General features: G+C 47.0%; 1 protein-coding gene across 1 annotated transcript; it reads left to right on the forward strand.

The window, feature by feature from the left end:
- The first annotated feature begins 233 nt into the window (after positions 1-233).
- On the forward strand, positions 234-27771 carry PLEK2 (pleckstrin 2). The gene is made up of 9 exons (XM_004477293.5): positions 234-324; positions 14526-14690; positions 20457-20638; positions 22274-22365; positions 22645-22832; positions 22920-23021; positions 24875-24958; positions 26725-26803; positions 27256-27771. Exons 1-9 carry the CDS (start codon positions 274-276, stop codon positions 27381-27383), a joined length of 1071 nt encoding a protein of 356 aa, XP_004477350.1. The 5' UTR covers positions 234-273; the 3' UTR covers positions 27384-27771.
- Positions 27772-27836: the final 65 nt, after the last annotated feature.

Here is a 27836-nt window from a genome sequence, read left to right on the forward strand (position 1 = left end):
TAACTTGCTGCCCGGGAGGCCCCGCGGCTTCAGGCTCTGGACTCGGGCCAGGGAGGCGTCGCCGGGCCCCGTGCGAGTCGCTTCCTGGGCGCAGGGGAGGCAGCGCGGAGCTGCGGGCGGCGCGGGGCACGGCGCGGGGCACGGCGCGGGGCACGGCGCGGGGCACGGCGCGGGGCACGGCGCGGGGCACGGCGCGGGGCACGGCGCGGGGCACGGCGCGGGCCCGGCGCACCTGCGGGCGGGCGGGCGCGGAGGTCCCGGGGCGCCCGCGGCATGGAGGACGGCGGCGGCGGCGTGCTCAAGGAGGGGTTCCTCGTCAAGAGGGTGAGTGCGCGCCCCGAGCCCCCGAGCCCTCCCGCCTCTGCCCAGCTGGGGCCCCGGCCCGGCAGGTCTCATCTTGGTGTCAGGCGCGCAGTGAGGCTGGCTTGCTCCCTTCCCCATCCCCTGCCCCAGGCAGGCTGGCGAGCCCCCTTCCCCACCGCCAGCCCCAGGGGAGGCTGGCGTGCCCCCTTCCCCACCGCCAGCCCCAGGGGCGGGAGGGCGGCCTGGGGGCCGCTGCGCAGGGCGGCGTGCTGATAGGGGCCGCTGGGTGGGTGGGGGTTGGCAGTAGGTACGGGGCACGGCTAGATGAGCTTCATGCTAACGATAGCATAGAGATAGCCAAGTCTCGGGGTGAGCCTTTGGGCTCACCCGCAGAGTTCACAGTTTTGGGGGTTTGGGGGTAGTGATGAGGGTGGCGAGGACTCTCCCTCCCTCCCTTGCCAGCCAGATCAGGCCTTCAGCCCCATGTCCACTGCGTCTGTGTTGTGCACGTTCCAGGGCAGGTGTGCTTATTTAAAACTGTGTAAGTGGGAGGAGCAGAGAAAGGCGGCTGCCAGGAGCAAGGGTCGAACTGGATATACGCCGGAGGCATCAAACTCCGCCCCTGCTGTGTGCCACCGTGGCTACAGTGACAGGCCTGGCCCCTCCCTGTCGGGAGAAGCTGCTGCCCCGCCGAGGAGGGCGCTTCTGTGGTCTCTCCCTTGACTGCCGCTTGTGAAGGGAGAAGGAGAGCGTGAGATGGGCAAGGGGTTTCGGTCAGCACTGCGGGTGGTCGGGATAGCTGGGCCCTGATGAGCAGGACAAAGCCCCTCAGGCTGGCCTCTGTGAGCCTCTCCGCTTCCCTGGGGATTACCCACTGCTGCCACCAGGCAGAGAGTCGGGGCAGGGCTGAAGGGAAAGAGCTCGCTGGCACATGCCGGGAGAAGGGTGCGATCACTTCCGGTGGGCACAGCTCGGAGGACCAAGGTGTGGGACAGTGAGGAGAGTCAACAGGTCTGGCCCCCAGAGCCCATGGAGGAGGCTTGGCCCAAAGACCCAACGCTCATTCCAGCCAAACCCAAAGAGCGGGGTCTGGCACTCGTCCGGAGGCAAGCAGAAGACGCATTCTTTCCTGCACGGTGAGGGCTGTGGCGCCGAGTCACAGAATCCCAGCTGGGGCCTCCAGCCTTTTCTCTCTCCCCCATAACCTCTCCTCCCTGGTGGCAAGAGCAGCCCTACATCCACTGGGGAGAGGCTGTGGATTCCACAGACTTGGGAAGGTTTACAGCCCAGAGGCCCGCAGGGCCCGACAGAGCAGTCATCACAGGCGACTGGGAAGGCGGGAAACAGGCTGGGGCAGGACAGCCTTGGTGCCTAGTCCAGCCCAGGCAAGAGAAAAGGCAAAGCTCCAGGCCACGACGACCCAGGTCACTCACCCAGCCTGGGTGAAGGAAGCACAGGCCGGCGGTGGTTAGGTTTGCTTTTCCTTTAAAAAGAGGCAGAGGCACTTTCAGACTTTGTTGCCGGGTGTGTACATTGGAACAAAACTCTTAGAAAACAGCATTGCAGTTTTTAACATGCTTTGGCCTGGGAATTTATGAACAAAGTGATATTTTTGTAGTGAGAAACTAGAAACCACTTAACTGTCCCCCAAATAAACAAATGATTAAGTAAATTATGGTTATGCAGATGTTAAAAATATTTGCAGTAAAAGATAAAAGGTATGAGTAAAAAAATCATGCATGGAAGAAAAGACCAGAAAGAAGCACATGGAAATGATATGAGGCTGTCTTTGGAAGCTGGAATCTGAAAGACATTTTCCTTTGGCTTTTTGTTTTTCTTAAGTTATCTATATTGAACACATAACCACAGTATATTGTTTTTAGAACGAACAGCTGTGATCTACTCTAAAGAATGGAAGTCTTGGATTTGGGTACTATTTCTGTGTTTTTGGGGTTTGGGGGCCTTGGACAAGACCTTTCTGGGCTTCAGTTTCCTTATCTTTAAAGTTAGGGAGCAGAGTAGGTTTTCTCTCAGGGTTCTTCCAGCTGCAGCACTCAGTGTCTCTTAAGCCCAGCCCTGGAGTTAGCAGACCCGCCTCGCTCCCCCTAAAGCGGCTCTAGGGTCCCAGCCACTCCCCGGCCCCTGCCAGCTGCCTGAAGACAAGGAGGCCTGCGCTCTTTTTAGTTTATGCCAATGCTTCTTTTAGCCGCTGACCCGCTTTGCCTTGGACTTCGGACCAGTCGCTTCTGCCCCTGAGCCTCGTTTGTCTTGCCTGTTGAGTGGGGGTAATGGTGCGCTCCTGCCAGTTTTGGGGTTACTAGAGCAGCCTCCAGCTGAGCTCCCTGCTCCAGTCTTGCCTGCTTCATTCAGCGATTCTGCCACAATCTAATCAGACTTTCAAAAGACGGGAACCTAATCTTGTCATTCTTCAGCTTGAAAGTCTTCAAGGACTCCCCTCTAGAAACAGGATGAAGATCAAATTCTGCAAGGCGGCACCAGAAGCCCTTGCGGACTTGGCCCCTTCCTTCCCCGCCGCTGGCCTCTGAATCCAAGCCACATGGAACTACTTGGAGTTGCCCAGAAGTGGCAGCAGTTTAGGCTCACCCCTTCCCTGCCTTCCTGACCTGGCTAACTTTCAGGAGTTTACAGTTAGGCTGGTGCCCAGGACTGCTAGCATCTGAAGGCTTGTCCAGCCGGAGGATCCACTTCTGAGCCCGCGCACTCGGCTGGAGGCCTTAGTTCCTCGACTTTCCGTAGGTGGCTTTAGGGCATGTGAGGACAGAAGCTGTGGTCTTTTGTAACCTAATCTCAGAAGTGATATGCCATCATTTCTGCTGTATTCTTCTGGTCACATGGACCAGTGTGGGAATAAGTCGTATAGGGTATGAAGAGCAAAAGGCAGGAATCACCCAGAGGCCGCCCTGGAGGCTGGCTACCCAATCATCCTGGTCGTCTGTCCTGGAACTTCTCACGCTGGGTAGGGTAGCTGTCTATCCCCACCCCCACCTGCCCGCCTTGGCCTGGGGCAGTGTCTTGTTCATCCTTGTCCCCCTGGTATCAGCACAGTGCTTGGTGTAGTAGTACTTAGTCATTGATTGATGAATGAATAGAGGAATGATTTCTCTAATCATTTCATTAGGATTTTTGTTTACTTGAACTTAAGTTGGTTTTTCCGTTGAAAAAAGTAGTATGTGCCTATTAAACTAAAACAGTACTCAAGGGTGTGAAATGAAAAGTTTCCATTCCTACCCCCCCGTACTCAGCCATATTCCCTAGAGGTGAGGACCACTGTTAACATATCTGGGGTGTCCTTCCAGAAATGTTTAAAACAATAACTATAGTTATTTTAGGTATTATAGAAAGTAATATAAGTGAAAGTGCTTTGCCCACATCAAAGTCTATCATCACTGCAATTCTGGTGACCCAGGCCCCTGAGACTGGCCTTGCAGTCTCCATCAGTGTTCTCTCCCAACCTCTGTTGGGACCTGAATCCCTCTGCGACAGCCAGGTAGGGCACTGTGTTGTTCTGCATTCAGATTATTTTCCTTTTTTTTTTTTTTTAATCTTACAGACAGTGTCTCAATACAGAAAAACTTTTTCCATATTCTAGATGACTTATTTAACATAGATCCCTGGAAGTGGAATTATTGGGTTAAAGGATAGGAACGTTTTTTTTCTTTTGTGTGTTTTGGTTGTCTTCTTTTCTTTGTGGGTGTGTGCATTTTGTCTTTTTAAAAATTTTAGGATTGGAACATTTTTATGAGAATCACCAGGCTCTTTGAGTTTTCTACCTGCGTAGCAAGCGCTTTCTCATCAGCCTTTCTCCTCAGATCTCTCTCCTTTGCTGTCAGGATTCTTCGTTGCTTGTAGCACATTCCACTGTGGCAGAATGGATTTCATGGATGATGTTGAAGATGAACTAACTCAGGGTTTGGGAGGCTGGAGGACCAGGCTGGGCTGCTGTACAGCCAGGACAGTGTGGCCAGAGGAATCGCCCCACCAACACCAGATTGTTCTAGAGGAACATCGCCGCCATCACCGTTCACCCCTTGTCCTCAAGAGCTCTGGGGACTGGGTGCCAGGAGAACCTGTTCTTCCACCACTGTCCTTGCCAGAAGCTCCCATTTCCCCCCGTTTGGCTTTTACCCCATGTTGTATACTCCCAGGCATGGCAACGGCAGAAACTTGGTCACCCATGCACTCGTCTTAGTAAGAGGTTCTGGGAAGTGTGATGTTTCGTCTGAACATCACACAGTAGGCTAGAAGGGATTTGGAACGGGTATTGAGTGAACCAACTTACAGCATTTCTCAGCTCGACATCTATTGGTTACACTGTTCTCCCTAAACTCTCTATCAGTCCCCTTCTGCCTTGTCCTGTGTTTTAAGGTTTAAGATTATTTTGCTTTCTTTCCTGCGCCACCTCACACCTTCCTCTACACCATCAGCTTAGATTGCCTGCTCCTCTACCTGCAGCTCTGTGTGCTGGCAATTTACCACCTTGAATTTTTCACATCCAGGTGGCCAGGCCAGCTGTGATGGGAGCAGGAGGCCCTGGAGGTGCGGCCAAAGATTCCCTCAGCAGGGGGTCATGGAGGAAAGGACCCATGGCTGGGCCATCTGGAGAGCAGGGAACGCCAGTGGTCGAGGAGTGAGATTCAAGTCCTTTTTGTTTCTTTAAACATATCTGCCTGTGTCAAGGAAAACCATCAACCCTGATACTACAGGTAGATTCTAAGGAAAAAGTGAAGTGAAGAGAGCAAAAATGTAAGCTTCAATTTGCTGTACAAATTGCTATACAGGCCATCTCATGTGAACAGTTTGGTCATCACATAGCATGATCACACTTAGACACATTGACGTGCTTACCAGATGAACCTTGCTGTGAGTCTTCTTAGTCGCCACAGTAGATACGGTGTGTGCGCAGGTTGGTGCTCTGAAAGCACAGCTGGACGCACGGAGAACTTTGGTGCAGACGATTCCTTCTACAACTTACGGTTCCCTGAAAGCCCTCAGTCCATGCTAAGCTCGGAATAGAAGCCTGGCATCAGAGACATGAGAACTGGAAGGCGCTGTTGTTATGAGTAAATGCTGGGTAAGGAGAGCAACAACTTAGGAAAAGGGTCTTTGATTCAGATAAAGCACATCTCTCTTGGTTAGACCCTAACTCTATATCAGGCTCTACTCTGATAAGCCAAGAAGTTGCTTGAGTGAGGACTCCTTCTTTCTGGTTGCTCAGCAGACATTTCCTGATCCCTTGGTCTTTTCTAGAAACCGGCTCTCTGTCTCCACCCAAGTTTCCAGCCCATGGCTCTCGGAGCCACCTGAGAGCCCAGGGACTGCCCTGCCTTTTGGGCTACCCCTCCTGGCCAGACCAGGCCATTATGGTTGTTAGCACTGGGAGGCTATTTGCCATCCCAACTTTAAAAATTACCACCATCCTTCAACTAGTAATATTTTTTCTAGGAATCTATCCTAAGGAAAAAAATCAGAGATGCAGATCAAAATTTAAGTGCAAGAATGTTCAATGCAAAACTGTTTGTAATAGTTGAAAATGGGAACAAGTTCGGTTACAAATAATAGGAGACTAGCAAGTAAATTATGCATCCACATAATGTCATGAAAAAACATGTCTTAAAGAAATTTAAGGCGGCAGACTTGGCCCAGTGGTTAGGGCGTCCGTCTACCACATGGGAGGTCCACGGTTCAAACCCCGGGCCTCCTTGACCCGTGTGGAGCTGGCCCATGTGCAGTGCTAATGTGTGCAAGGAGTGCCGTGCCACACAGGGGTGTCCCCGCATCGGGGAGCCCCAAGTGCAAGGACTGCGCCCCATAGGGAGAGTCGCCCAGTGCAAAAGAAAGTGCAGTCTGCCCAGGAATGGTGCCACACACACGGAGAGCTGACACAAGATGACGCAGCAAAAAAGAAACACAGATTCCTGTGCCGCTGACCACAACAGAAGTGGACAAAGACGATGCAGCAAATAGACACAGAGAACAGACAACCGGGCGGGGGAAGGGGAGAGAAATAAATAAATAAAATCTTTAAAAGACAAAAAAAAAAAGAAATTTAATGTGTGAGAAGATATTCAGCAAAATCAAACCAAACAAGTAAACAAACACACGCATGAAAACCCTAGAAAGAAAAAAACTAAAAAGAGAAAAGACTGGAAAGAAATGTAAAATGTTAGCAATGGCTGAACCAAGTGGTAGTATTATAGGTAATTTTTCTCTTCTTCATACTTTGTAGATTCTTTCAAGATTTATTTCTAGTAAAGAGCCAAATGAGAACTAGATGATCAGTTCCAAAGATTCTTTTTTTTCTTTTTCACTACAAAATTTTATTGAGGGAGTAGGTATAACTCAGTGGTTGAGTGCCTGTTTCCCATGCATGAGGTCCCAGATTCAACTCCTGGTACTTCCTCAAAATTAAAAAAAATTATTGTAGTATATCACTCATACATGAACATATGTAAAAAATAAGTGTATTATAGAAGTTGTGAACATGCCAAACAAACATGTGTAACGTCATACAGGGCTTCCGTACCTCACCCCCCATCAATACATGACATTGTTGTGAAATATTTGTAACAATTTATGAAAGAGCATCCTCAAAGTATTACTACTAACTATAGTCCATATCTTACATTTGTATTTTTTCCCCAACCTACCCTATTATTTTTTTTGTTCATAAAGCATAGTTTATCTGGAGTGTACAATCAATGGCATATGGTATAATTACACAGTTGTGCATTCATCACTTTGATCAATATTAGAGCACTTTCGTAACCAAAAAAAAGAAAAAAACAACAAAAAACAAGACGCTAACATACCCATATGTTAGTGCTACTAATTACAAATTCTATGATGTGCTTTTACCATTTCTATTCATTTCCAAACAACTTATTACCAATTCTGCACAGATTAACCTCAGCTTTCCATTCTCTAACCACATTCTATTCTCTGGTGACTTATATTCTAGCTATTACTTCCATGAGTTTGCTCGTAGTTCATAATAGCTAAATCATACAATATTTGTCCTTTTGTGCCTGGATTGCTTCTCTCAACATAATGTTGTCCAGGTTCATCCACAAAGTCATATGCTTCATGACTTCATTTCTTTTTACAGCTGACTCATATTCCATCGTGTGTGTATACCACAGTTTGTTTATCCATTCATCAGTTGATGGGCACCTGGGTTGTTTACATCTTTGGCAATTGTGAATAGTGTTGCTATGAACATCAGTGTGCGGATGTCTGTTTGGGTAACTGTCCTCAGTTCTTCTAGTTATAAATCTAGTTGTGGTATTGCTGGGTCACATGGCAGATCTATATCCAACTTCCTTAGGAACCACCAAACAGACTTCCACAGTGGCTGTACAATTCTACATTCCCAACAAGAGTGAATAAATGTTCCTATCTCTCCACATCCTCTTCAACACTTGTGGTTTTCTGTTTTGTTGATAGTGGCCATTCTAATAGGGGTGAAATTATATTACTATTGTAGTTTTGATTTGCATTTCTCTAATAGCCAGTGATGTTCAACATTTTTTCTTTTCTTTTTTTTTTATTAGTATTTCTTCTTTAGAAAAATGTCTATTCAGGTCTTTCGCCCATTTTTTTCATTGGGTATTTTTTTGTATTGTTGAGTTGTAGGATCTCTTTATATATCATGGATATTAGACCCTTGTCAGATGTGTGATTTCCAAATATTTTCTCCCATTGAATTGGCTGCCTTTTACCCTCTTCACAAAGCCCTTTGAGGTGCAGAAGTGTTTAATTTTGAGGAGGTCCCATTTAACTATTTTTTCTTTTGTTAGTTGTGTTTCAGGTGTAAGGCTCAAGAGAACCCTACCTGCTACAAGGTCTTGTTGATATTTCCTTACATTATCTTCCAGGGCTTTTTTTGGTTCTGGCTTTTATGTTTAGGTCTTCAATCCATTTTGAGTTGATTCTTGTATGGGGAGTGAGATAAGGGTTCTCTGTCATTCTTTTGGTCATGGATATCCAGATCTCCTAGCACCATTTGTTGAAGAGACCGTTCTGTCCCAGGAAAGTGAACTTGGTAAGCCTATCAAAAAGCAGTTGACCACAGAGGTGAAGGTCTATGTCTGAACTCTCAATTAGATTCCATTGATCATTGTGTCTATCTTTATGCCAATACCATGCTGTTTTGATAACTATAGCTTTATAATACACTTCATAGTCAGGAAGCATGAGTCCTCTAACTTCGCTCTCCTTTTTTAGAATACTTTTGGGTATTTGGGGCTCCTTTCCCTTCCAAATAAATTTGGTAATTGGCTTTTCTATTAATGTAAAGTAGACTGTTGAATTTTGAGTGGTATTACATTGACTCCATAAATCAGTCAGGGTAGAATTGGCATCTTCACAATGTTTAGTCTCCCAATCCATGAACACAGAATGTCCTTCCATTTATTTAGGTCTTCTTTGATTTCTTTTAGCAGTGTTTCATTGTTTTCTGAATACAGATCCTTTACATTCCTGGTTAAATTGATTCCTAGATATTTGAGTCTTTTTGTTGCTTTTTTTTTTTTTTAAGATTTATTTATTTATTTATTTCCCCTTACCTCCCACCCCAGTTGTCTGTTCTCTGTGTCTATTTGCTGTGTCTTCTTTGTCTGCTTCTGTTGTTGTCAGCAGCATGGGAATCTGTGTTTCTTTTCGTTGCGTCATCTTGTGTCAGCTCTCCGTGTGTGTGGCACCATTCCTGGGCAGGCTGCACTTCCTTTCATGCTGGGCAGCTCTCCTTACGGGGTGCACTCCTTGCGTGTGGGGCTCCCCTATGCAGGGGATGCCCCTGCGTGGCAGGGCACTCCTTGTGTGCATCAGCACTGCACATGGGCCAGCTGCACATAGGTCAAGGAGGCCTGGGGTTTGAACCGCGGACCTCCCATGTGGTAGACAGATGCCCTAACCACTGGGCCAAGTCCACCGCCTGTTGCTATTTTAAATGGAATTTATTCCATGATTTCCTCCTTGGCTTCCTCATTACTAGTGTATAGAAACACTACTGATTCCTGCATGTTGATCTTGACCCTGCCACTTTGCTGAATTCATTTATTATCTCTAATAGCTTTATTTTACATGTTTTGGGATTTTCTAAATATAGTACCATGTCATCTGTGTATAGTGAGAATTTATGTCCTCATTTCCAATTTGGATACCTTTTATTTCATTTTCTTGCGTAATTGCTCTTCTAGCATGTGACCATCCTTGTCTTGTTCCTGATCTTAGAGGGAAATACTTTTGACCTTTCCCCATTGTGTGCAAAATTGGCTGTGGGATTTTCATATATGCCCTTTATCATGTTGAGGAACTTCCCTTCTAAACTTTCCTTCTTTTATCAAGAAAGGATGGTGGATTTTATCAAATGTCTTTTCTGCATCAATCGAGAAGATCACATGGTTTTTTTCCTTCACTGTGTTAATATGGTGTATTACATTGATTTTCTTATGTGAAACCACCTTGCATACCAGGAATAAAACCTACTTTATTGTGGTGTTTTTTGGTCTTTTAATATGCTGTTGGATTCTATTCACAAATATTTTATTGAGAACTTTTGCATCTGTGTTCATTAGAGAGATTGGTCTGTGATTTTCTTTTCTCCTAGTATTTTTATCTTGCTTTGGCCTTAGGATGTTGTTGGCCTCATAAAATGTGTTGGGTAATTTCCCTCTTTTTCATTGTTTTGAAGAGTTTAAACAGGATTGGTATTCTTCTCAAAATGTTTGATAGAATTCACCTGTGAAACCATCTGGTCCTGGACTTTTATTTGTTGGAAGATTTTTGATGACTAATTCAATCTCTTTACTTGTGAATGATTTGTTGAGTTCCTGTATTTCTTGTGGAGTCAATGTAAGTTGTTCATGCTTTTCTAGGAATTTGTCCTTTTCATCTAGTTGGTCGAATTTGTTGGCATGTGGTTTCTCATAATATCTTCTTACAATTCTTTTTATTTCTGTGAGGTCAGTCATAATGTCCCCACTTTCGTTACTTATTTTATTTATTTGCATCTTCTCTCTTTTCCTTTGTTAGTCTAGTTAAGGGCTTGTTGATTTTATTGAGCTGCTCAAAGAACCAGCTTTTGGTTTTCCCTATTTTTTTTTTTTTTATGTTCTCAATTTCATTTATTTTTGCTCTAATCTTTGTTATTTCTTTCTTTCTGTTTGCTTTGGGATTGATTTGCACTTTTCTAGTTTCTCCAAGTGTTAGATCTTTGATTTTAGCTTTTTCTTCCTTTTTTAAATATAGCATTTAGGGCTATAAACTTCCCTCTCAGCACTGCCTTCACTGTCTCCCATAAGTTTTGAAAAATTGTGCTCTGGTTTTCATTTGTCTTGAGATATTTACTAATTTCTCTTGCAATTTCTTCTTTGACCCACTGATTATTTAGGAGTGTGTTGTTTAGCCTCCATATATTTGTGGATAGCCCCCCTTTCCCACCTATTATTGATTTCCAGCTTCATTGCATTTTGATCAGAGAAGGTGCTTTGTATAATTTCAGACTTCTTAAATTTATTGAGAGCTGGGTTGTGGCCTGTCATGTGGTCTATCCTGCAGAAAGATCCATGAGCACTTGAGAAAATTTTATAACATACTGATTTGGGGTGCAATGTTCTGTATGTCTGTCAGGTCAAATTTATTTATCTTATTGTTCAAATTCTCTGTTTCCTTGTTGATCTTCTGTCTAGTTCTATCTATCGATGTGAGTGGCAAGTTGAAGTTTCCAACTCTTGTTGTAGAGACATCTATTTCTCCTTTCAGTTTTGCCAGAGTTTTGGGGCACCCTGATTAAGTGCATAGGTATTTATGACTGTTACTCCTTTCTGGTGGATTGTGCCTTTTGTTAATAAATAATGGTGTTCTGCATCTGATCATATTCTTGCATTTAAAGTCTGTTTTGTCTGACACCAGCATAGCTACCCCTGTTCTCTTTTAGTTACTATTTGCATGAAATATCTTTTTCCAACCTTTTGTTTTCAGTCTGTTTGCATCCTTGGATCTAATGCGAGTCTCCTGCAGACACACATGGATGGCTCATGTTTTCTTATCCATTCTGTTAGCTTATGTCTTTTGATTGGGGAGTTTAATCCATTAACATTCAATGTTATTGCTGAAAAGGCACTACTTACTTCAACCACTTCATCCTTTGGCTTTCATATGTCATATCTTATTTTGTCTGTCTTTATTCTTTTGATTACCTTTTCCTCTAGTCTTCTCTTCTACACTCTCCTCCAAGCCTCCCTCTCTCTTTTTTTTTTTTTTGGCTACAGAACTGCCTTTAATGTTTCCTGCAGAGCTGTATTCTTGTTTATAAACTCTCTTAGTTTCTGTTTAACTGCTAATATTTTAAATGCACCATCATATTTGAAAGACAGTTTTGACAGATAAAAAATTCTTGGTTGGCAATTTTTCTCTTTCCATATCTTAATTACATCATGCCACTGACATCTTGCCTCCATAGTTTCTGAAGAGAAATCTGCACTAAGTCTTTTTGGATGTTCCCTGTAGTGATGTTTTGCTTCTCCCTTGCTACTTTCAGAATTTTTTCTTTATCTTTTGCATTTGGTGTTCTGAATATTATATGTCTATTCACATTCATTCTGATTGGGGTATGCTGTGCTTCTTGGACATGTAAGTTCATTTCTTTCATGAGAGTTTTGGAAATTTTCAGCTATTACTTCTTCAAACATTCTTTCTGCCCCCTTTCCCTTCTCTTCTCTTTCTGGAATGCCTATAACATGTATGTTGGTGCAATTCATGCTATCATTCAGCTCTCTGAGCCCCTGCTGAATTTTCCCCACCTTTTCTTTCTCTGTTCTCTCTTTTCAATTTCAGTGGTATGTCCTCTGCATTGCCGATTCTTTCTTCCATGATTTCAAGTCAACTGTTGTATGCCTCTAATGCATTTTTTAAAAGATTTATTTATTTTTTATTTATTTCACTTCTCCCCCAACCCCCCCCATTGTCTTCTCTCTGTGTCCATTTGCTGCATGCGTGTTCTTCTTTGTCTGCTTCTGTTGTTGTCAGTGGCACAGAAATCTGTGTTTCTTTTTGTTGTATCATCTCGTTGTATCAGCTCTCCGTGTGTGCGGCGCCATTTTTGGGCAGGCTGCACTTTCTTTGGCGCTGGGCGGCTCTCCTTATGGGGCGCACTCCTTGTGCATGGGGCTCCCCTATGCGGGGACACCCCTGCATGGCAGGGCACTCCTTGTGCGCATCAGCACTGCACGTGGGCCAGCTCCACACAGGTCAAGGAGGCCCGGGGTTTGAACTGCAGACCTCCCATGTGGTAGATGGACGCCCTATCCACTGGGCCAAGTCCGCTTCCCTAATGCATTTTTTTAAAAAGATTTATTTATGTATTTATTTCTCCCCCCTTCTCGTCCCCCTCCCCCAGTTTTCTGCTCTCTGTGTCCATTTGCTGTGTATTCTTCTGTGTCCGCTTGTATTCTTGTCAGTGGCACCTGGAATCTGTGTCTCTTTTTGTTGCATCATCTTGCCATGTTAGCTCTCTGTGTGTACAGCACCACTCCTGGGCAGGTTGCACTTTTTATGTGCAGGGCGGTGCTCCTTATGGGATGCACTCCTTGCATGTGAGGCTCCCCTACTCAGGGGACACCCCTGCGTGGCACAGTACTCCTTGCGCACATAAGCACTGCACATGGGCCAGCTCACCACATAGGTCAGGAGGCCCTGGGTTTGACCCCTGGACCTCCCATGTGGTAGGCAGATGCTCTATCAGTTGAGCCAAATCTGCTTCCCTCTAATGTGTTTTTAATCTCACTTATTGTATCTTTCATTCCCTGTGTCTTGTCTGGAGCTTTGATTTGTCCCTCGTCTGAGTCACATGTTCCTTTTTCTTAGTATGGCTTATAATTTTTTTTAAATTCCACCCACCCCCCTTGTGGCTTGTTTGCTGTCTGCTCTCTGTGTTCATTATCTGTGTCCTTTTTTGTGTCTTTCTCTCTTTCTCTCTTTCTTTCTTTCCTTTCCCTCCCCCTACCCCCTTGAAGCTTGCTTGTTGTCTGTTCTTTGTGGCTTATAATTTTCTGCTGATGTCTAGACATCTGATTCTGATGCTGAGTTTACTCTGATATTCAGTTTCGCTGTCTTGCCTGGGGATTTACTGTTAAATAATTGTGTGCTACCACTGTTCTTTGCCTCTTGGTTCAACTTGTTCTAGATATTTAGGATTGCCTCTGTTTAACTGCTCAAACCAGGCTAAGGACCCAGTAATGGGATGCAGGCCAATTTCCAAGGTTGTTGGAGACGGGGAAGTAAAGGCACCTGATTGCCTTATTTACTTATTTATTTACTTATTATTTCCCCCTCCTTTTCATGCACTTTTCTGGTCTGTCTGGCCAGCAGGTGGAGCTCTTAGAGAGAGCTTTCAGTTCAGACCCCAGATGCTAAGTAAAATGCATTCAGTGTAACTCCTTGGGCAGGAGGGAGGCACTGAAGCAATGTCCTCAGGGCAGGCCAAGCCTCTCAAACTTTCTCAGAAGCTGTTCTCCTCCCTTGGCCTCAGCAACCAGCCCAGAGCAGTAGGGAGGGTGTTTGAGAAGGTATATTATATTTAAGGGTCCTGGCTCTCAGTACAAACAATGTCACAGTCCCACCTGGGCTGGAAGTGTGAGAACCCCTCCAGTGCAGCAGACCATGGTGGCTGCTGTATTTGCTGTAGGCTGTGTCCCTCCCTCTTCCCTTTCTTGGGGAATAGGACCCCTGTAATCCCCTCAGTCCTCACCACCTGCCGGGGCTAGATGACCCAGTGCTGTTTGCTCATACGGTAGGGGGATGGGTGCCAGCAGCTACTCCTGCAGCTTTACTTATGGGAATTTTCCAGCCAGCTGAGACTCCTTTTCTTTGCACCTCTCTCTTCTGGTGGTGTCTAGTCTTTCCCCAGTATTCTTAGCCCCAGAATAGCCATCAGCCTCTGCCTGTCCTCTAGCTATTTTTCTGGGAGAGAAATGATCCCTCTGTCCTCTAATCTTCCATTTTCTTGAAATCCCAAAGATTTCTGCTACACACTCAAAAGAGATGACAAAAAGATCCAAATAAAAGCAATGCTTCCTCCCTCGTTGGAGAGTTGTTTCCCCTGCTCAGCCTGGTTACCTATGCCATGGGCTCCTCTCTTAGAAGACAATGTCCTCCCCTTTACCAGCTGGCTACAGGGCTGACTGACTCCTGTTTGTCCCTAGGGTCACATTGTCCACAACTGGAAAGTGCGATGGTTCGTCCTTCGGCAGAACACACTGCTGTACTACAAGCTCAAAGGGGGCCGGAAGGAGACCCCTCCTAGGGGCCAGATCCTTCTGGATGGTTGTACTATCACCTGCCCCTGCCTGGAGTATGAAAACAGACCGGTGAGTGAAAGCCCTGCTCCCCTGCTCCTGCCTACCCCACAGCCTTCCCACCTTTGGCCTTATTGGGGTAGGTGATAAGGTTAAGGGGAAGAGTTCAGAGTTATATTTGAGGAAATACTGTCTTCAAATCCTGGCTTCACACACTTGCCAGGTTTGTGACCTTGTGTGAGTAGTTTGACCTTTCTGAGAGTTAGTTTCTCATCCACAAAATACAATAAAATAATTATACAATAAAATAAAATACAATAAAATAAGATGTATAATTATACAATAATAATTATACATCTCACATGGTTGAGATGAGGCTCTGGAAGGTAATGATTTGTGAGAGCATTTTGTACCAAATGAGTTATACACATGGCCAATAAGCACATGCAAAAATGGTCAGCATCATTAGTCATTAGGGAATGGCAAAGCAAAACCTCAGTGAGATACCACTTCACATCCACTAGAATGGCTATTATAAAAAAATAACCTGGAAAATGACAAGTATTGGTGAGGAACTGGAAAAATTGGAACCATATGTGTAGCAGTTTGATTTGGTTATGAATTCCAAAAATAGATATTGAATTATATTTGTAATCTGGTCTGTACCTGGGCATGATTAAGTTATGATTAAGTCTTTGATTGGGCCATATCATTAGGGCACTGAGTCCCACATCTTGGTGGGAAGGGACTCACAGATAAAATCATGGCAAAGAACAGAGTTGAGGGTTTTTGATGTTGGAGTTTTGATGTTGGAGTTTGATGCTAAAGCCTTAAGCTGTAGCCCTGGGAAGTAAGCACACAGAGGAAACAGAAGCAAGCCCCAGGAGGAGAGGAACCCTGACCCAGAAAGAAGCAAGCCATGGGAAGACAGGAACCCTGAACCCAGAGAGAAGCAAGACCCTGGAAGAGAGGAACCCAGGAAATCTGAACCCTCATAGACATCGGCAGCCATCTTGCTCCAACACTGGGAAATAGACTTTGGTGAGGGAAGTAACTTTTGCTTATGGCCTGGTATCTGTCAGCTCCTACCCCAAATAAATACCCTTTATAAAAGCCAACCAGTTTCTGGTATTTTGCATCAGCACTCCTTTGGCTGACTAATGCAATATGCATGGCTCGCGTGAATGTAAAGTGGTAGAGTCATTGTGAAAAACAGTTTGGTGGTTCCTCAAAAAGTTAAACATAGAATTAAAAATTCCACTTATAGGTATATGCCCCAAATAATTGAAAATAGGCACTGAAACAGACAGGTATACACCAGTGCTCAGAGCAGCATTATTCACAACAGCCAAAAGATGGAAACAACCCAACTGATGAATGGATAAACTGTGACACACACACGCACAGTGGAATATTATTGTCAGAAAAAGGAATGTAGTTCTGATACATTACTACAAAATGAATGAACCTTGACAACATTATGCTAAGTGAAATAAGCCAGATGCAAAAGGACAAATGTTGTATGACTTCACTTATACGAAATATCTAGGCTAAGCGAATTCAAAGAGACAGAAAAGAGATAAGTGTAACCGGATTCCTGTAAGTTCTTGGCTATGTTACATAAAAGAATTTAAGAACATGCCAGTTTAGTTAGGTCAGTAATTTATTAAGTAGATGAGAGAAGAGAATAGAAACAGGAGAAAAGTAACAGATTACAAGTCCCCAGCTATACCTGTGGGCTGGTCCGGGCAGAGAAACAGCGCAAGAGCTTATGTAGTTGCTTTTTGAACCATTAATTACTCCTCCCTTGTTAATGTTTGGGAGACAGGTCTCAGCTGTTTGCTGTTTTGACTGGTTATGCCACCCGTCAATCCCCTCCCCCTTGGGGTGGGCAATGACAAGGCCCCTTGAAAATATCCAGGGCTTTTCCTTGGTCCCAGATGAAATCTCGTTGGAGGATTCTTATGAGGTTCTTCCAGCAGCCTTTTGGTGGGATGGGGTCTTTCCCTCAGGTGGGTTCCAGGCAGGTTCCACGGCCACCTGTTTCATGGCCATGTTTTTCTGCCAGGTCTCGGATTTGTCTTCTCATTCCCTAAACTAACCTGCCTTGTAAGTGGTTACCAGGGGCTGGGGGTGGGGGGGGTGGGGGTGGATGGGGAGAGTTAATGCCTGAGGTAGGAAAAGTTTTGGAAATAGTGGTGATGGTTACACAACATTGTGAATGTAATTAATGCCACTGAATTGTACACTTAAAAACGGACAATTTTATGTTAGGTAGACTAGGCGGTACTACACAAGCATGAGTGATTGCTATCTTGGGGTTCAATATGGTGACTTCCATCCCCTGAGGTGTATACGTAGTAGTCACATGTCTTCAGCCCTACCATCAAAAAAGTACATGAGTCAATCAGTTACTGAGGGCCCATTATGTGCTTAGACATTTTCTTTTTCTTTTTTTTTAGATTAAAAAAATAATTCCCCCCTGTCCCCTGCCGCTGTTGTCTACCCTCTTGTGTCCATTCACTGTGTGTTCTTCTGTGTCCGTTTGCATTCTTGTCAGGCAGCACGGGAATCTGTGTCTCTTTTTGTTGTGTCATCTTGCTGCATCAGCTCTCCGTATGTGCAGCACCGCTCCTGGGCAGGTTGCACTTTTCACAAAGGGCAGATCTCCTTGTGGGGCGCACTCCTTGTGCGTAGGGCCCGTCCACCCCTGCATGGCATGGCACTCCTTGTGCACAGCAGCACTGCACGTGGGCCAGCTCACCACATGGGCCAGGAGGCCCTGGGTTTGAACCCTGGACCTCCTATATGGTAGGTGGACACTCTATCAGTTGAGCCACATCCTGCTTCCCCCAAGACATTTTCTAGGCATGGAGAGGTCAAAGAAGAAAGTAGCCACATTTCTTCTTCATGGAACTAATACCCTTATAGGAAAGCATGTGGTTAATTGAAAACATTCAGCATTCCAAATGATAAAGAGGAGCAAGATGCCATTATATACTGGCTGCGCCAGGTGTAGCTTCAGAAGGATGAGAGATTTGGGCAAGGATCAGAAAGAGGAGTGGGGGCAGATATTCTGGGTAGGTGCATCATCTTGAGTAAAGGTGAGGAGAGAAGTGTGTGGCGAGAAATGAGGTATGGCTTCTGGGGATAAGGACCTCCCCTGTGCCCAGGTGGAAGCATGGAGGAACCACTGAAGATTTTGAGTGAGAGAATGGGATGACGAAAACTCCCTTAGGAAGACTGAAATAAGGAACTAAGCTTTGTTTTAAGTTTCAAAGAAAAGAAGAAACAGGTTAATTTTGCAAACTAGGGTCGTGAGTTTCCTTAATTCCATATAAAGTTCTCAAAAGATTGCCATCTGCCTGGTTTATAAGTACTTGAACTAGAAGAGACCAAGAGGAGCCAACACTGGTTCACAAAGAACAAGTCATGAAGTATATATATATATATTTTAATTAGAGAAGCTATAAAAAGTGTGTGTCTGGATTTCACATGTAATTTTATAGTCCCTCCTGAAAATCTTTTTGTTAAAATGGTGACCTGAGACTGGCAGTACAGGTACAGGTCACTGGTTGAGCAATATGTTCTCCTATGATGCTGATTCATTCATTCAAGAAACAATGATTGAGTGCCTATGAATTAGTGACAACTTGGAGGAACATCTGCATGGCATTTCTTTGGGACTGTGGGCCAGCCATGTCTTACTATTTTTACTATTAGAGGGTATGCAAGGACGTTGGTGAAATATGCGTGCGAGGCAAGTTAGGAGCGAATACATTGGAAAACAGACTCAATATGACACAGAATGCTTCTGTTTTCTAACAGAAGTGATAGACCCAGTATTCTCAGATGGCATTTAGAAGAGTCAGGGTACAGATTCCCACAAATGGCCCAAAAATCCCCAAAGGCATGGTTAGAGGATGGAGGAGATGTGGCCTACACAAAGAAGACTTGGAGGGAAACGGACTTTGGCCCAGTGGTTAGGGCGTCCGTCTACCACATGGGAGGTCCGCGGTTCAAGCCCCGGGCCTCCTTGACCCGTGTGGTGCTGGCCCATGCGCAGTGCTGATGCGCGCAAGGAGTGCCGTGCTACACAGGGGTGTCCCCCGCGTAGGGGAGCCCCACGCGCAAGGAGTGCACCCATAAGGAGAGGCTGCACCCATAAGGAGAGCTGCCCAGCGTGAAGGAGGGAGCAGCCTGCCGAGGAATGGCGCCGCCCACACTTCCCGTGCCGCTGACGACAACAGAAGCGGACAAAGAAACAAGACACAGCAAAAAGACACAGAAAACAGACAACGGGGGGAGGGGAGGGGAATTAAATAAATAAAAATAAATCTTAAAAAAAAAAATGTGTTGGGTAGTTAAAAAAAAAAAAAAGAAGAAGACTTGGAGGACCCACTGCTGACTGCCCTGTAGCTGCTCCACGTGTCAGCCCATGCTATGCTGCACCCCTCAGACTTTTGCTGAAGCAATGTCTTTCTTTTTCTTTCTTCCTGTGGGTCCTAGTTTATAGGTGACGTGTGTTGATCAAATGCAGAACATTTCACAGAGAATGAATGGACTGAGAAGGAGCTTAAACCATAATGTATGAGGAATGTGTGAAAGTCTTAGGGACACTTAGACTCAAGTAGAGAGGATCGAAGGGAGTGTAGCTAACAGTTACAAGAGCCTGCTTTGTATTTTATATATGTGATTCTATTGACTCCTCACAACAGTCCCTTTGAGGTAAGTATTAATATCATTGTATTAGCCAGCCAAAGGGGCACTGATGCAAAATACCAGAAATTGGTTGGTGTTTATAAGGGGTATTTATTTGGGGTAGGAGCTTACAGATACCAGGCCATAAAGCATAAGTTACTTCCCTCACCTAAGTCTATTTCCACGTGTTGGAGCAAGATGGCTGCTGACGTCTGGCAGGGTTCAGGCTTCCTGGGTTCCTCTGACCTCAGCTCCTCTGTTTCCTCCACATGGTCAGCTGTAGACTATGAGGCTCTCTAGGCTTTGCCTCTCTCCACAAGGTCAGCTGTAGACTAGCAGGCGAATGGCTCTGTCTCTTTCCCAGGGGCTCCAGCTTAAGACTTCAGCATCAAACTACAACATTAAGAACCCTCCACTTTCTACTTTGCCATGCCTTTTATCTGTGCTTCTCCACCCACCAAGAGTGGGGGCTCAGTGCCCACCTGCACAAGAGGCTTACCTGATTACTTAATCAAGCAAACCTCTGAATCCAATATAATCTAATATGCCCAGAGGAAAAGATCAGTTTACAAACATAATCCAATATTTCTTTTTGGAATTCATCAATAATATCAAACTGCTACAATCATCATATTACAGATGAAGACACAGGCTCAGGGAGGTTTGGGAATGTGCCCAAGCACTGTAGCTACTAAGTGGCAGAGCTGGGTCCCTCACCCAGATCAGCCTGACTTTAAAGGCCGTGCATTTCCCACGTCAGCACAAGGCCTGTCCTAGAGCTGAGACTGCATCTCTGGGGCTCTAGAAGGCAGACTCAGAACCAAGGGGCTGAAGTGCTCGGGAAGCAGCCCCCATGCTGACAATCAGTCCAAACGGGAAAAGGCTGCCCTGCAAGGTCATGAGCTCCAGTCACTGGAGGCATCCAAGCGACTCTTCAAAGACCACCTGCCGGGATGTGGTCGCGGAATGTGGTCGTGGGATGTGGTCACGGGATGTGGTCGCCGGATGGGGCGTTAAGCAGCGCAGGACTACAGACTCACTTGGGTTCGGGGCGGCCCCCTCATTTTTGCTGCCCAGCACTTCCCTTGCTTGCTCTGCCTCCCGGATGCTGGTCTAACTGGTTCTCTCTTCCCACAGCTCATCATCAAGCTGAAGACTCACACGTCCACCGAGTACTTCCTGGAGGCTTGTTCTCGTGAGGAGAGAGATGCCTGGGCCTTTGAGATCACGGGGGCTATTCACGCCGGGCAGCCGGGGAAGGTCCAGCAGCTCCACGTACTGAAAAACTCCTTCAAGCTGCCGCCTCACATCAGCCTGCAGTGGGTGCCCTGCCCACCCCGTCTCTTTCCCCCTGCCTGGCTTTGCTGCAGCCTCTTCTACCTGAGTGGCGTGAGGAGAGCACGGGCTTCCTCTGAGGGTCCCTGGTGGAGCCGCCCTGGCCTGGCTGTCCCAGCACTGAGCTTCAGGACCTGCAGCTGTAACTGTCCTGTTTACGCTGCTTTTTCTGCCTGGGAACGGCCCTGCCTCCTCTCCCTGCTCCTATACAAACTCCTACGCTGCCCCTGCCCACCTCGGTGACTTGAGACCCCCATTTACTTTGATGCATGAGGCTCAGGGCTGCACCACAGCTCCCCAGAAAGCGCCGCCAACCAAGGCATTGGTATTGTTTGCAGCCTGGTGGCAAAAATGATGTGTTCTGGTAGCAGTTGCCTTTTAGCTCTGTGGGGTTCCTCCTTCATTCATTCAAGAAACACTGAGTGCCTGTTACATGCCACGCACTGTGCTAGATGCTCCAGATGCCGATGGGAATACGCATGGCCTCATCTCAGGGGCCTTCCAGCCTAAGTATACAAACAGAAAATGAGAAAAAAATCTTCCACTGGCAGCAGTAACTGCCCCATAGAAGAGCAGAAAAGCAGGTTGGTGGTGTAGGTAGAACTATCAAGCAGGGATGTAGGAAAGAAATTCACACCATGGAAACATTCCAACAGTCCCCCTGCAGGAAACGCCCTGCCCTTGCAGCTAGGAGAGCTGCTGTGCTCATCACACCTGTGGTCTGAGGCTGTTCCCGGGCTCACAAAAACCTCCAAACTGGGCACTGAAATTTTGGAAATTTTCGCTGTGCACTGTCTGTGAGTCAAGGACCCTGCTGAGCCATGGAGAATTCAGGAAGGAGCAGCAAATAAGGGGGCATTCAAATGACGTTTGGCAGAACTAGCTGGAGGAGTTTGCAGTATATGGTGGCAAACTACTGTGGGTTACTGTGCCCTCTTTTGGGTTAAGTTAAGGGTCACAGCTCTTTTTTTTTCTTTAAAGATTTTGTTTTATTTATTTTTCTCCCCTTCTCCCCTGTTGTCTGCTCTCTTGTGTCTATCTGCTGTGTGTTCTTCCGTGTCTGCTTGCATTTTTGGCGGCACTGAGAATCTGTGTCTCTTTTTTGTTGTGTCATCTTGCTGTGTCAGCTCTCTGTATGTGCAGCGCCACTCCTGGGCAGGCTGTGCCTTCATGTGGGGCAGCTCTCCTTGCGGGGTGCACTCCTTGTGCATGGGGCTTCCCTGCACTTGGGACACCCCTGTGTGACATGGCACTCCTTGCACGTGGCAGCACTGCGTGTGGGCCGGCTCACCACATGGGCCATGAGGCCCTGGGTTTGAACCCTGGACCTCCCATATGGTAGGTGGATGCTCTATCAGTTGAGCCACATCCGCTTCCGAGGTCACAACTCTTTAGCCTGAATACAAAGGCAATGTTCTAATAGGAATATTAGAGCGTTTAGAGGAGCAGGAAGAAAAGGAACCTTCTAAGATCCTACCTCAAATTCTGACGCATACATGAATACACCTCTTTCTTTGCTACTGTTAGCCACTTGCTATATACCCTTAGAGGTGGTTCGTGGCCCCTCCATACCTTCAGTATGACGAGGGTCCCCTCTCTTTTGCCTTCCCTCTGTGTAGCCACATCGTGGACAAGATGCGTGACAACAGCAGCGGAATCCGGCCGAGCCCCAACATGGAGCAGGGAAGCACCTACAAAAAGACCTTCATAGGTGAGCCTGCTCCTTGCCAGACCGGGGCCAGGGCAGTGGAGGCTGGGACGTGGTGATCTGGGCTCAGCCATGGGCCCGACCTGCCTGCTGTGCAGCGGGCTGGCCTGCGATGGCACCGGGGGCCACCCTAGCTCTTGGCACCTGGTGTGGCCTTCGGTCTGCTCTTGGGTAGAGCCCTGAGGCTGCCCGTGAGGTCAAGGTCAATGAGGTCATGGCCATGCACCCCAGGAGGCCAGGGCTGTACCTGTGACCTGACCCTGCTCTCCTTGCCTGGCGCAGGCTCCTCCCTGGTGGACTGGCTCATCTCCAGTGGCTTTGCGGCCAGCCGCCTGGAGGCGGTGACGCTGGCCTCCATGCTCATGGAGGAGAACTTCCTCAGGCCCGTGGGCGCCCGAAGCACCGGGGCCATTCGCTCTGGGGATCTGGTCGAGCAGTTCCTGGATGACTCCACAGCCCTGTACACGTTCGTAAGTGAGGGAGTGGGCTCCTCCCGTGGTTGCTCCCAGAGCTCGGGTCTTTTTGTCACAGAGGCCTCGTCCTCCCCTTCCCACTAGGCTGAAAACTACAAGAAGAGGATAAGCTCCAAGGAAGACATCAGTCTCAGCACCATGGAGTTAAGCGGCACAGTGGTAAAGCAAGGCTATCTGGCCAAGCAGGTACGGCTGCCAGGGTGCAGGGAGGAGAGGGACAGTTCTTACCCTCAGGGGAGGGGCAGAGGCATCTCAGGTGCCAGCTGACCAGAGAGGCTGCTAACGCTGAGCCCAGCACCAGCCACAGGCACACACGTGTGCCCCCCGACCCAACAGCTGCTCAGGGAAAATGACGCTGCCCACCTCCTGGATCGACTCTCTGAACTGAAAATAATTGCCTTCCCCTACTTCAGTAGGTTACAGATCAAAATCGGCAGTGTAAGCTCAGTGTTGACAAAGTGACCGTGGCCACCCCTCCAGCCTTTGCGTGGAATTTATTCTAGGAGCAAAAGCACTGTCCTGGCACGTGAATGTGGGGACGCACCTTTTGCACGGCTCTCAGGCCTGTGCGCTGGTGACATACTGTTACTGTGCGGGTGTGAGCACTGCTCAGCACCCTTGCCACCGCTGCTCTGAGTGTGTGCCGTGGTTGCCATCTGCTTCTTGCACACCGGGACCCCGCACTGCCTGTCTGCCCCATGGGCCCTGCTCCCGCTGGGCCTGACAGGAGGCCTTCATTGGGGGAGGAGCGGTGTGAGCGTGTCCCAGGCTGAATGGCCACCGAGGGTATGTGATCTAGGGGTGAAGCAAAAGAAAGTCACACACACACAATCATCTTATACATTTACATTTTAGTACACAACGTGGATCATTTCTCACTCTTATCAAGGACTCTTAAAGTGGTTTTACTGGGGCTGTGTGTGCACACGTGTGCACATAGATACATGCAGCTGTAGGTTTGCTTTTGGACCAAGTTGTTCCTTAAAAAGTCGGTGCCAGGTGGCGTACTTGGCCCAGTGGTTAGGGCATCTGTCTACCACATGGCAGGTCTGCAGTTCAAACCCCGGGCCTCCTTGACCCGTGTGCAGCGCTGATGCGCACAAGGAGTACTGTGCCACGCAGGGGTGTCCCCATGTGGGGGAGCCCCAGCACAAGGAGTGTGCCCCATAAGGAGAGCTGCCCAGCATGAAAGAAAGTGCAGCCTGCCCAGGAATGGCGCCGCACACACGGAGAGCTGACACAACAAGATGATGCAACAAAAAGCAACTCAGATTCCCGTGCCGCTGACAACAACAGAAGCGGAAGACGCAGCAAATAGACACAGAGAACAGACAACCGGGGTGGGGGTGGGGGTGGGGGGCGAGAAATAAATAAATAAATCTTTGGGGGAAAAAAAAAAGTCAGTGCCTTTGGGTTCAAGTTTGCCTGTGAGCTCCCGGTCCAGTTGACAACTCTTGAGGCCCTGGCCTCCTCCTTGGTGATGTCAGGGAAGTCTGTGATGTGTCATTTTTTTTTTTTTAAAGATTTATTTATTTCTCTCCCCCACCCACCCCCCGCCCCAGTTGTCTGTTCTCTGTGTCCATTTGCTGCATTTTCTTTGTCCGCTTCTGTTGTTGTCAGCGGCACTGGAGTGTGTGCAGCACCATTCCCGGGCAGGCTGCTCCCTCTTTCGTGCTGGGTGGCTCTCCCTACGGGGCGCACCCCCTGCACATGGGGCTCCCCTACGCGGGGGACACCCCTGCGTGGCAGGGCACTCCTTGCCCACATCAGCACTGCGCGTGGCCAGCTCCACACGGGTCAAGGAGGCCCGGGGTTTGAACCGCGGACCTCCCATGTGGTAGACGGACGCCCCAACCACCGGGCCAAGTTCGCTGCCATGTGATGTGTCATTGCGCTCTGCAGTCTCCTGCAGACTGTCTTTAGAATGTAGTGCCGCTGGGCAGCCTGGCTTGTGGGTGGCTTGGCAGGGGATGCGTGGAAGTGGGAAGAAAGGACTTAATGTTGTCACGAGTGTGTCTCGAACCCTTTTTTGGCCTCAGGGGCACAAGAGGAAAAACTGGAAGGTGCGGCGCTTTGTTCTGAGGAAGGAGCCTGCTTTCCTGCACTACTACGACCCTTCCAAAGTGAGTGTGCGGCTTGCTCCCTGGGAGCCGGTGCTGCCCTGCTTCGGGCGCTGCTCTCCTAGCACAGCGGGCTGGCTGGCTGTGCTTCCCTCCTCTCCTCCTTCCTGCCATTGTTCTGCTGCCTTTCCTCCCGCAATGCAGGATACGCAGGTCTATCACTCTTTCCTTCCATTGCCTGTTCTGTGCTTTTTTCTGTCCCTCTGCCCCACCCCTCCTATGGGAGGGGAATTTTGTTGTTTTGAGAGGAAAGCATCTTTTAGTTTCCCCAAAGCCTGCTTTGTGACTAGGGAGAGTGAGGTGGGTTGCTAATGAAACTCCTAACTGGTGCTTTCCAGCCTCTTCACCCTTTTTTATCCAAAGATCCCATTAATTCCCCATCTCAACCTTTTGTTCTGAAAGCTTCTCTTGCCATAGAATAATTAAGCCATGATTTATTTTCTTAGTTTTTAAAAATTTGATCAAAGAATTTCTCTTCTGAATTTTAGATAATAAGCATTACTGTATCCTGAGTTCATCTAAATCCAGTCAAAAGTAAAGAAAAATGACCTTTGAGTCAGGCTGATCAGTTTGTGTAATTTTCATTAGGTTTTTGAAAACTGATGATAGTTTGCAGTTCTTTCCTCATGGGGCTTAAGCCAGGAATCCCTGCCCTAAGCAAAGAGCAGGTGGCCTTTTGGGCCCCCCAGGACCCTGCCAGGCCATGAAGAGGGCTGAGTGCCAGGAAGAGGGGTGGCAGGAGGGGCTGCCTGTGGGGCCAACCACATGGGCCTCCAAAAAGGGCTGACCTCTCCACAGGTCATGGTGGCCTGACCCCAGGATAGAGTTCAAACTCCTCCGTTGTCACCTCAAGTCCTTCTAAAAATGAGGAATACATAATAAAACCCTAGCTTTGCATATAACCCTTGCCACAGTCCAGCCCTTCCACTCCTCAGCCTAGTCAGCATCCTGCAGGTCGCGGGCACTTGATCTGCTCCCTGGCTCTGCCTTCACTCTGCTTCCTGCCTAGGCTGAATGCCCCAGCTCTGGCCGCAGGATCTCACCCTCAAGGCCCAATTCAAGTCCTGTGTCCTTTGCCAAGGCCACCCTTGAACCTTTGATGGGCCATGGTGGGTCTCTTCCTGCTCTGAACTTTCTGCTTTTCTCATTTGGCATTTAATCATGTAAACATCTCCCATATTGTCGTTTAACTGCTCTGTTTTTTGCCCTATCTAGTGCTGGGCCCATCATGCAGTATGTAGTTCTTTAATTGAAAGGATCCTGGGGCACTAGGCACTGTTTAATACCTGGTGTGTAAAAATTGTTTTGTGCCATCCCCGAGATTTTCTTTCACACGGTTTTGTGCCATGCACATACTGAAGACTTGTATATTGGTGTCCAGTGTGCAGGAATCTCCACCAATTTTGCAGAAATAACCATAAGTATATATTTTTTCCTGATTGGTTGATGAGCTACACACAAGGGTTAAGAAGACTAGAGTAAGGTTCGACCAGAGGCTCTGTTTGCTGCGTCAGGAGTGAAAAGCAGATCAGTTTCAAGTGCACCAGACTTGGTAACAGCAGCATTGGTGGGCACTGTGGCTGCTGCCTGTGAAATAAAGAAGCCACGCTTCCTTACTGGTGCTTATGACTTGACCATGCCATGTCCAAATTCAGTCTCATCTATTACAGATGGCTTACACTGACATCTTTAACTGTGTGGGTATAGGGGAGTACCTTTTCCTTTTGCATATTCACAGAATTCCTGATTAGGTCTCCTTTACTCTGCAGGAAGAGAACAGGCCAGTGGGTGGGTTTTCCCTCCGTGGTTCACTCGTGTCTGCTCTGGAGGATAATGGCGTTCCCACAGGTAAGGTGCAACTTCTGCTCCAGCCTGAAGATCTCAGGGGCCTCCCTCTTCCTCTCAATGAAACTCCACTGATGAGATTTGGGGACTAAGAGGGCTTTCTTAATAAGACAAGGAAGGAATTGTGAGTTTTGAGGCCAATTTCAGAATTAAAGAAAAGGGTATGTGGGGTGTTCTAAGTGTTCTAACAATTCAACTAAATAATCCTTATCTTTCCTGTTTCTGTGCTTTTTGGCCCATAAAATAATAGCTACATAGTGCTTTAGGGTTTACAACAGTTTTATCTATTACCTCACCTGATTTCACAATAACCAGCTAAGGTAGCAGATGGTATTATCCCCATTTTATGGATGCAGACAGAGGTTCAAAGAAGTTAATTTGAAGTTAAATCCTAAATTCTGTGCCTGTTTTAAAAGTAAACATACTTTCACTCACTGATTCTTTTTTCTGCCTAGGCGTTAAAGGGAATGTCCAAGGAAATCTCTTCAAAGTGATCACCAAGGATGACACTCATTATTTCATCCAGGCCAGCAGCAAGGCTGAACGAGCCCAGTGGGTTGAAGCTATCAAACGGCTAACATGAATTTTGCAAGGACCCAGGGAATGGGACCAGGATTTCTCCCTCCTGCCAGAGGAAGAGACAAGATTTCTAAGACTTTTGACAAGTTGATCCACAGTGAACTTCCTTGTACATTTTGTAGCACTTTGGAGTAGAGTTCTTAGACTACAGATGGCAGAGGTGCCATTTCCTACCCCATCTTCGTTACCAACCTGGAAAGGCTGGAACAGCCATTAAGTGTCACCATCTTGGTTTTGATCATCCCTGGGCACCAAAGTATGATTCCTGTTGTAACACTAACATTGGACTGTTGTAACACAATGGAATTCTAGTCTCATGGCAGATGTCTGAAATGGTGTCAATGATTCTTAACTTTTTCTTTGTAATTAATAAAAATTGGCATTTGTTTCTAGCTGTGATTAGAATTCTTGTACAAGATTTTGTAGTTTTCAAAGGTTACTCATGCTTAAGGCTATA

The sequence above is a fragment of the Dasypus novemcinctus genome, chromosome 3 (genome assembly GCF_030445035.2).
Source record: "Dasypus novemcinctus isolate mDasNov1 chromosome 3, mDasNov1.1.hap2, whole genome shotgun sequence".
NCBI classification, from domain to species: Eukaryota; Metazoa; Chordata; class Mammalia; order Cingulata; family Dasypodidae; genus Dasypus; species Dasypus novemcinctus.

Excerpts from the sequence above, each read along its gene's own strand:
- PLEK2 (XM_004477293.5), top strand. The coding sequence starts at position 274 with ATGGAGGACGGCGGCGGCGGCGTGCTCAAGGAGGGGTTCCTCGTCAAG. Across the intron at positions 14,691-20,456 it reads TGGAGTATGAAAACAGACCG|CTCATCATCAAGCTGAAGAC; the intron begins GTGAGTGAAAGC and ends CTCTTCCCACAG. Across the intron at positions 22,833-22,919 it reads CCACAGCCCTGTACACGTTC|GCTGAAAACTACAAGAAGAG; the intron begins GTAAGTGAGGGA and ends CCTTCCCACTAG.